At 37.6% G+C, this 10,685-nt stretch overlaps 1 protein-coding gene across 1 annotated transcript in view; it reads left to right on the forward strand.

The window, feature by feature from the left end:
- LOC309619725 (uncharacterized protein) overlaps positions 1-9,304 on the forward strand; it is a 72,180-nt gene extending 62,876 nt beyond the window's left edge. The window contains exons 18-22 of the mRNA XM_082375303.1: positions 767-1,047; positions 1,688-1,900; positions 2,534-2,636; positions 2,881-3,074; positions 4,162-9,304. Of these exons, the coding sequence (XP_082231429.1) occupies positions 767-1,047; positions 1,688-1,900; positions 2,534-2,636; positions 2,881-3,074; positions 4,162-4,278 (908 nt within the window). The 3' untranslated portion in view covers positions 4,279-9,304. The remainder of the gene's footprint in view (positions 1-766; positions 1,048-1,687; positions 1,901-2,533; positions 2,637-2,880; positions 3,075-4,161) is intronic.
- Positions 9,305-10,685: the final 1,381 nt, after the last annotated feature.

Here is a 10,685-nt window from a genome sequence, read left to right on the forward strand (position 1 = left end):
GCTATTATTGTGTTAAGTTCTAGATGGCACCAACACTTCTAACAGGTTTTATTAGTCACATTTCTTAGGTGAGGAAAGATAGAAAAGGCCAAAGGAAAATAGCTCTAAAAGCTTAAAACTGTCCTAGTAAACTGGACCTGCCCTGTCCAATATGGTTGTCACTAGATAAGTGCAGCTATCTAAATTTAAATGTAAACTAATTAAAATTAAAGAAATTTAACATTCTGGTCACACAGCTGTGTCTCAAGGGCTCACACTCCACATGTCTAGTGGCTACCACACTGGACAGCACATATAGAATACTTCCATCATCACAGAAAGTTCTTCTGGACAATGCTCTGCTAGAATAAACAAAATGGAGGACTCCTTTTGATTTGTTCCACAAATATTAATCGAATGTTTCCCACGGACCTACCAGGGCTGATGATACAGACATAAATGAGAGAGATATGGTTTCTGTCCTAACAATGCTTGGGGGTGAAGTAAATGTACTCAATAAACACAGGCCTAGGCTATCTAGAACAGAGGTTCTCAACCTTTGATGTGCATATGTACCACCTGAGGCTCTTGCCAAAGACGAGGGTCTAAGTCAGTTGAACTGGGGCAGAGGCTGAGAGTCTGCACTTTTAGCCAGTTTTCAGGTGATACTGAGGACATTGATGCTGTAAGGCAAATGGTTGGTACTAGACATCATCAGAATTGCATGGAATAGAAAGTTTCCTCACTCCTCCTACAATAAACATCATCATTTGTTCTCTATTTGTAGGTCTAGAGACCCTGGTGCAGACCTATGTCAATGCCATCAATAGCGGGGATCTGCCCTGCATGGAGAATGCAGTCCTGGCCTTGGCCGAGATCGAGAACGCAGCTGCAGTGAAAAAGGCCATTGCCCACTATGACCAGCAGATGGGCCAGAAGCTGCAGCTGCCCACGGAAACCCTCCAGGAGCTGCTGGACCTGCACAGGACTATTGAGAAGGAGGCCATTGAAGTCTTCATGAGGAGGTCCTTGAAAGATACAGACCATTTATTTCAAAAGGAATTAGCGGTAATTTTTTTCTTAAGTTTATACAGATTAGGCTCTAGAAAATGAAATGGGTGCTTATTTTGAGAAAAGCAATTTTTACTAGACTTTTAAATGGTGACAAACACTATTTGTTATTATCATAAGAGGAAACAATTTTATTATGATATACTTTATTATGGTGCATTGAAACTTTTTTCTTTCATGAATAAACTAATATTCTTCCCTATAATTTCATTACATACATATAAGTAACAATCAGAGCTTCTAATCAAATTACATGCTCATTGTTATCAGGCTGATTGGATATTTTGGCCAAAAGCAAAGAAAATTTTAGCCTTAGTTATCATGAGCAGGCTTATGCTGAACCACATTTATTGCATATGCAATCACTGGTCCAGTTTGAAAAGCAGGAGTTTAGCTCCAAAGGTGTAGTATATAGCTAGTAATCTCTGCTCCGAAGATCACCCCCATGGTGAAAGGGACCTTTGTAGAAAGTCAGGATCAGCAGGAAGGATATGGTGTTGCTGAGTGTCTGTAAGTTCTTCTAGGGGGGTCACAGACCTTTTATATTTTTATTTTTTTGAGAAGACTTTCCAGAAATTCTGAGGTCAATTTAACATCTTTTCACTATTCTTTTTACTTCCTATTTTTTACATTAAAGGCCCAGCTAGACAAAAAGCGAGATGACTTTTGTAACAAGAATCTTAAAGCATCATCAGATCATTGCTCAGCTTTACTTAAGGATATTTTCAGTCCTCTAGAAGAAGGTGTGAAAGAAGGGATTTATTCTAAACCAGGAGGCTATCGCCTCTTCATTGAAAAGATACAAGAGCTGAAGAAAAAGTATCTTCAGGAGCCCAGGAAGGGAATACAGGTAACCAAAATTGATTCTGGGAAGCTGCTGACGTGTTCCTTGACACAATATGACCAAGCGTATTGCACACAGATGCGCAATTACAGGACCGACAGCATTCATGCTCTCATCTAATAAACACATACAGGGAGCCTGTTATACCAGATATATCCTATGTGCTCATCCAAAAGAGTGCACTCAATTAACAACTGAGTTACAAATTGGATTATCAGATGTATCCAAAATTTCAAATAATGTCATCATTTATCTCTCTGCATGGTCCTCCCCTCAACCTCACACTTCCCTCCCTCCATCCCTTTTTCTGATCTGCTTTCTCAATGATGGCTTCATTCTCCAACAAGTTCACCCCATATGAGACCACAGTACCAACAGCTCCAAAATTAGAGCCCTCAGTCTAAAAGAACAGAGAATCACTATTTATATCTATATCAATCTCTTATAAAGGATTCTGCTCAAGAAGCTGTCATGCTTGGCCAGCCTGGCGCATGTGCTCACCCCAGTGACAGGGAATCTTGACTACCAGGCATGCCAGGACCAAGAGGAGCAATTCCTAGAGGGAAAGATGGTGGGCAAATAGGAATAAGTGCTTACAGCCATTTCCTATTACTAACCCCATTTTTTTCTGGGTCCTAGGCTGAAGAAATTCTTCAGGAATATTTGAAGTCCAAGGAGTCTGTGAGTGGTGCAATTCTACAGACAGACCAGACTCTCTCAGAGAAGGAAAAGTTGATTGAAGGTGAGGAGCGAGTCAAGAGACTAGACAGCCTTGAAAGCGCTTAAAAGTTCTAATTAATTCGGCTGGGTGAACCCAGGATCCTTAAACTATAGCAAGATGAGAAAAGATGCCTCTTACTCACTAAAGTCATTCTTGAGTAGGGCATACACAGTCAGTAGCAACAGTGACAGGTTAAGTGTACATGGAAGAAAGAAGCAACATGGTCACCCACATTCATTTTTCTTTTTCCTTTTCCTCCTGACAGTGGAACGTGTGAAAGCTGAATCTGCACAGGCTGCAGCAAAAATGCTGGAGGAAATGCAAATAAAGAATCAGCAGATGATGGAACAGAAAGAAAAGAGTTATCAGGAACATGTGCAACAACTGACTAAGAAGATGGAGACGGACAGGGCCCAGTTGCTGGAAGAGCAAGAGAGAACTCTCTCTCTCAAACTTCAGGTATTTAATTGCATCACCTTGAGGTTCCTGTTATTCTGTTTTCTCTCCACACTCCCTGTTCACAAACTTGGCATGGCAGTGAAAACATGAAGCCCAGAAAAGGACCTTGCTTGCCCACTTGTACTTTTCAATCCCTATCTGCCAGCCTGAACTGGCCCCTACAATGTCTGGTTGTTAAAAGATTTTATTTGCAGTTATGCCACACCCAGTCCATTATCACTATATCTGCCAATCATGGTAGCTATTATCTGCTAGACATTATAAAAAAGTCTTATCCATATCTCTTGCTTAGTACTATACGAAGCAAGAGCTGCTATGTCCGTATTACTTAGGAGACGAAACAGAGGTTCAGACAAGACTAAATAATTTTTATAGGGCCACAGTGCTTGGGAAGATATCTGAACAGTCTTCACCAGTTAGAGGAATCCATGAATTTTTCTTCTGTCACAGCTTTTAGCTCTAAGAGAACCTTCATAAGCAGAAGGACTCAACTCTCACACCACTGTGTCAGTCTATCACTCCTACCTGTTTTCTTTGTCCTGCTCCTAGTATGTGTTGAGTTGGGAATTATGTGCAGAAATCCAGTATGGTCTGTCTGGGGCCCTGATTCCCTTACCTGTATTTTGCTCCCCCTGCCACCAAGTTGTGGAAGCTTAGATCAAATTACCTGATCTGAGATTCAGATACTGCATCAGATTTTGAAAATTCTTCATTTATTGTGTGTGTGTTGTGTGTGTGTGCATAAAAAAATCATAACGCATAGATAAGATCTGAAGCCAAACATTTCATTAAGATTGCCGACAAAGGTTGTGTACAATTAATGGAACAAAAAAATTAATACTGGTAATTTAGGTTCATCAACATATTGGGAGATATAAGTCCCAAATCTTTCTTGACTCAAGGAGACTCAGAAAAAGTAATCACAGAGCTAGAAGGCCCAAGAGAAAGTATAATGAAATTAATGGTAGAGAAAATTTCAAGAAGAAATTAAATATTTTTTAAAAAATCTATGAATGTGGAAACTAGATAGAAGTTAGGGATTTACTTAATGTGACACGTTATTCAGTCTCCATTTGTACTTTTTTAGGAGCAGGCCCAACTACTACAGGAAGGATTCCAAGAAGAGAACAGACGACTTCATAATGAAATACAGAATCTCCAGAAGAAGATGAACAAACCAAGGCAGCAATGTTGCCTAAGCTAAAGAACTAAAAAATAGAGCTTTCCTGGTCACTCTTATCAGAGGCATTACTCAAGCAGTTTAAAATTAAGAAAAATGTCACCACACTTGATAATATTTAGATTTCACAGTTTTATTATACTAAATATTTGCAAAGACATGCAGTACTATAATTGAAATCATGTCCATCTTCCTCACAATATTGTAAACTGTGTAACAAGATGCATTTTACCTCTGTGCCAACCCAGGAGGTATCATAACCTGGTACCACTCAGGAGCTTCTTCTTCCAGATGACTATGAGTTAGACAAGTGGATACTGAGCAAAGTCTTAGGTTAAAGTCTTGAGACATAGTTGGTCATGGGTTTGGCCAAGTGCACCACAAGTTCCAATATCAGGGACAACCATTCTAGCTTCTTAGTGAAGACAGTATACAGTGTCCCATTGTTTCAAGACTGTATATTCTGTCAGCAATGATGTGATTCCTGGACACTGGGAATGGGCAATGCTTACTGGTGAATTCCAAGCTAAAGCAAATCACCTTATATAGTGATCTAGAAGCTCTACAGAATTTCCATAGGAAGATGGAAGAAACCATTAGCATGAGTATGAGTTGGATCATAAATAAATGGGCTAAAGAAGGAAACTTTCCCTTCTTGCTCAGTTCAACCAGATTTTAACTTTAATGGGACTCTTTAGATCTTTAGGTAAGTGACCCTGGACTAAACATAGTAACATGATGACAACTATACATTGTGTGTTTGTAGCAATTTATAATTTGCAAAGATGAACTTGAAATGATGACTGATAATGTGTTAGAAAACTGAGCTAAATTAATTATTAGATCATTTATAACCCTAGAGTTTAGGCTATCTTTTCCCAATTCTTAAGAGTCATACTTGAAAGCCTGCTTATTTTCCCCCAAGAGAATATGGGTTGTTTTTTACTTTTTTTGACCAGTAAAGTAATGCTCTTGATATTACTTAGTATAGACTTTATCACAATTGTCAAAAGCCCTAGGTATGTGGTTGAAGTTTCTTAAAGCAATTGAGAATTATTTTCAATCTGGAAATAAATTATGCATCACTGAACTTTACATTTCTGATTTTTTAAAGTTTTTCACCAAAAAAATAAGGTTCTAGTTTATATAGCCAAGGTTGGCTAACTTTTCTGTACAAGATGGGATAGTAACTATTCATGGCTTTGTGAGCCATATGGTCTCTGACTCAACTACTCAACTCTGCCATAAAGCAGCCATTGATGATACATAAATGGGTGGGCATGGCCATGTTCCCAGAACACATTGTTTTCAAAAACAGGTGGCACTCAGAAGCCACAGTTTGCAGACCCTTGCTTTATATAATAGAAACAACTCTCAGAATGGAAGAAAATATTTGCAAACGAAGCAACTGACAAAAGATTAATCTCCAAAATATACAAGCAGCTCATGCAGCTCAATATCAAAAAAACAAACTACCCAATCCCAAAATGGGCAGAAGACCTAAATAGACATTTCTCCAAAGAAGATATACAGATTGCCAACAAACACATGAAAGGATGCTCAACATCACTAACCATTAGAGAAATGCAAATCAAAACCACAGTGAGGTATCACCTCACACCAGTCAGAATGGCCATCATCAAAAAATCTACAAACAATAAATGCTGGAGAGGGTGTGGAGAAAACGGAACCCTCCTGCAGTGTTGGTGGGAGTGTAAATTGATACAGCCACTATGGAGAACAGTATGGAGGTTCCTTAAAAAACTAAAAATAGAACCACCATATGACCCAGCAATCTCACTACTGGGCATTATACCCTGAGAAAACCATAATTCAAAAAGAGACATGTGCTACAATGCTCATTATTAATAGTTCATTATAAATAGTTCAAGGCACTATTTACAATAGCCAGGACATGGAAGCAACCTAAATGTCCATCAACAGATGAATGGATAAAGAAAATTTGCTATATATATATATATATATATATATATACACAATGGAATATTACTCAGCCATAAAAAGGGATGAAACTGAGTCATTTGTAGTGAGGTGGATGGACCTAGAGTCTGTCATACAGAGTGAAGTTAGTCAGAAAGAGAAAAACAAATACCATATATTAATGCATATATATGGAATCTAGGAAAATGGTACTGATGAACCTAGTGGCAGGGCAGGAATAGAGACACAGATGTAGGTAATGGACTTGAGGACACATGGGGGGAAGGGGAGGCTGGAAGAAGTGAGAGAGTAACATTGACATGTATACACTACCATGTGTAAAATAGATAGCTAGTGGGAAGCTGCTGCATAGAACAGGGAGATCAGCTCAGTGCTTTGTGACCACCTAGATGGGTGGGATGGGGAGGGTGGGAGGGAGGGGATATATGTATACATATAGCTGATTCACTTTGTTATACAGCAGAAAATAACACAACATTTTAAAGCAATTATAATCCAATAAAGATGTAAATAAATAAATAAGATTTAAAAAGTACAATGAGATATCATTTCTTACCTATTAGATGGTTACTATTTTTTAAAAACCTGAAAAGATTACAAGTGTTGGCGAGGATGTGGTGAAAGTTTAACCCTCAAACACTGTTAGTAGGAATGTAAAATGGCACATCAGCTATGGAGATCGTGTGGGCATTCCTCACAAAAATTAAAAATAGAACTACTGTACGTTCCAACAATCCCACTTCTGGGTATATATGCAAAAGAGTTTAAATCAGGATCTCAAAGAGATATCTGCATTCTCACTTTCATTGTAGCATTATTCACAACAGCCAAGATATAGAAACAACCTAAGTGTCCATCAACAGATTATTGGATAAAGAAAATGTGATAGATACATACAAGGAATATTATTCAGCCTTAATTAGGAAGGAAAGTTTGCCATTTGCAACGTGAATAAACCTGGAGGACATTATGCTAAGTGAAATAAACCAGTTACAAAAGGACAAATACTTTATGACTTCACTTATATGAGGTATCTAAAATCATCAAACTCATAGAAACAGAGAATATAATAGTGGTAGGCAGGGAGTTGGGGAAGGGGTGAGAATGGGAACTTATTGTCCAAAGGGTATAAAGTTTCAGTTATGCTAGATGAATAAGTTCTTGAGATCTGCTGTGCAACATAATGCCTATAGTTAAAAGTATGCTATTGTGCATTTTAAATGTGTTAAGAGAGTAGAACACATTTTTAGTGTTCTTACGGCAAACAAAAAGTGAGGTGGGGGGAGGTTATGGGAGGTGTTGGAAATGTCAACTACCTTGATTGTAGAGATGGTATCATGTGTGTTTGCATATGTGCAAACTCATCAAATTTTACATTAAATGTATGTAGCTCTTTGTATGTCCATTATACCTCAATAAAACCATTTAAAAACTTTTGGAAAACAATTCTACAAGCCAGATGGTCCCTTATGAATGGTGAATTTTATCAAGCATTTAAAGAAAAAAATGACACCAAGTCAAAATGGAAGAGGAAAGATTTCCTGACTCATTCTACAAGGGAAGCATTATTCTGATACCACAATCAGACAAAAACAGTACAAAAAACAGAAAACTACAGACGATTATCCTCATGAAAATATATGCAAAAATCCTCAACAGAATATTAGCAAGTCAAATCCAGCAATACATAAACATAATGCATCTCGACCAAGTGGGGTTCCTTCTGTGAATGCAAGAGTAGTTAAAAATCAATTAATGCAATTCGCCCTACTTAAAGTCTGAAGAAAGAAAACCACTTAATTATATAAATAGATGCAGAAAAATCTTGACAAAACACCTATCATGATAAAACTCCCAGCAAACTAGAGTAAAAATGAACTTCTTCAAGCTGATAAAAGACATCTATCAAAAACCTATAGCTAACATCATATTTAATGATCAAAAACTGAGTGCTTGGCCCCTACTAAAGGAAAAAGCAAGGATGTCTGCTCTCACCAGTCTAGTTCAACATTATACTGAAAGTCTTAGCATAATATAGCAAGAAAAAGAAATAAAAGGCATATAGATCAGAAAGGATAAAATAAAATGTCCTTATTTTCAGACAACAAGATCATCCATATAGAAAGTCCCAGGAAATCTACCTCTTAGAAATAATAAGTGAGTTTGACAAGGTTGTAACCCACAAGATCAACACACAAAAATCTACCTTCAATTGTATTTCTATATACAAGCAATGAACCACAGTAGACCAAAACTGAACAATTAATACCATTTACAATAGCTACCAAAAATGAATACTTAAGGCGTAAATCTAACAAAACATGTATAGATGTTGAAAACCAATCTAAGACCAAGAGATTATAGGATAGATTCCATCTCCCTAGTAGTTTTCACAATGACCCTTCCACTCTCTGAAGAGTAGAAGGTTTAAGACGCTTTTTCTAGAGTTAACCCTGACAAAAGCATGTGCCTAACATTGGTTAAGTTCAAATGAGCTTAACCAATGGACTAGAAATACATCCATTGTTGCATTGGGCTTTTATCCAAACAGAAAGAGGAAAAAATATGGGCAGGAACTCAGAATGCCAAATAATTTGCCTATCATATACAAACACACATATCCCACTCTTCCCATCCACTGGGAGGTCCTTGACAGAGAGTCAGTCATAGAACACAAGACAGGCAAACTCACCCAGTTTTTATTGTGGAGATTTTTTTCCAACCTAACTCCAAAACAATCCCCCTATTAAGTTAAATGAGACTACCTGGAAATCAGCAATTGCTCAGACTAAAGGGAATCATCTATTCAAAAGATTTGTACTCTGCCAAGGACTGAGAAACACAGTTGAAATCTCTCTCTTAAGGAGCTAACAGTCTAATGGTGAATACAGATATTAAACAGATAAATGCAGGAAGTTAAATACCCAGGAAACTGAGGGGAGAGGATTTCTATGATTTAGGAAGGAGTTGATCTAATCCACCTATACCAAGATATCTTGAGATGATGCCTTAATATGTCTTAACCATGTTTCCCCTTATCAATCAATTAGTAGGAAAAAAAATCCAAATTGGGAGGGAGAAATAGGAAGAGAGACAAACTGAGGAAACAAAGGGTCTATCACCTGGCCCCAAAACATAACATGATAATAGTGTATCATGCACTCAGCTTCTCTTTTTCAGGCGATTGGTGAAAGAAATGAAGAGAGCAATGAGCTCCATCTAGTGGCCAATACAAGTATTTTAATTTTTCTTCACAGTATTTTATCACTACCTGATATCACCTAAATTTGTTCATATTTATTGCCTGTCTCCCTCAGTAGAATATAAGCTCCACGTGGGCAGAAACTTTCTCTATTTTGTTCATCATGGAATCAGCAGGATCTAGAAGGCCGTCAGGCACATAGTAAACCCTCCATACAATAAGTATTTTTAAACACATGAATGACTATCTTATATACAGCATTTATCATCCCAACCGCATTCCTGATGCTTTTCCCTGAAAGTTTACCATTTGATTATCTAAAGTCATACTGAATGTTTCTAGAATTTGATAGTTATTTGTATTCTTGTACTATTTAGAAAGGAATCTTCTCCTTTCTCCCCACAAAGGATTTCGTCATTATCCCTTCTTTAGAGACCTAGAGAACCTGGTGTCAATTTATGTTCCTGCCACTGCTTTGGGGATCTACCTGGCATAAAGCATGCAGTACTGACTTTGGACCAGCCGCAGTGCCAAAAGGACACTGCACACCATAACAAATTGAGGGAGCAAAGGTCAGTAGCCATAGAGATCCTCCAGGAGTTGAGAACCTGCCTAGAGGACTCTGAAAGCTGAAAAGCTCCAGTGTGAGCCACGAATTCCAGAGGTAAAGTCAGAATGATAAAGGAACACAACACCTTCCTGAGAAGAGCAATTTCTACCAGGTTCTAAGGCAGTGATACTTACTTGTGTAGCAGCATTTTTTAACACACATTAGCCAGAAGCCGCAACCTAATCCATGTTTTGGAGGGCATAGTACTTGTCAGTGTGTCCACAGAACAATTTTTATTGTTATATGTTACATATGGAACCCATGTTTTGAATGAATTTTTTCTAACCAACTGATTTGTAAAGTCAAAATTCATTTTCTCTTTTAAAAAATTGTTCAAAGACTGTGAAGCCTTTCTCATATTGAGTAACCAATACTAACAGTTGAATTGGTATAAATCCAGCCAAATGTGTATGTGAAAAGATACACAGGCAGGCGAACAGATAGATAAATAGATACACAGTTACGCTGGGCAACCTTTCTGTGAGCAAATGAACAATTTCTACTACAGTTTTTGAAATATTTAAGCTAAGGTTTGTACAGCTATAATTACCTGGTTGAAAAGCATTAATTTACAGTAATAATACATATGCATACTCAAAATATTCCATTTTAAATAGCTACATGAGGCTGAAAACTAAACATAACTTTTTTTTTTAT

The sequence above is a fragment of the Balaenoptera borealis genome (assembly GCF_965194805.1).
Source record: "Balaenoptera borealis genome assembly, chromosome: 1".
In the NCBI taxonomy this organism is placed as follows: Eukaryota; Metazoa; Chordata; class Mammalia; order Artiodactyla; family Balaenopteridae; genus Balaenoptera; species Balaenoptera borealis.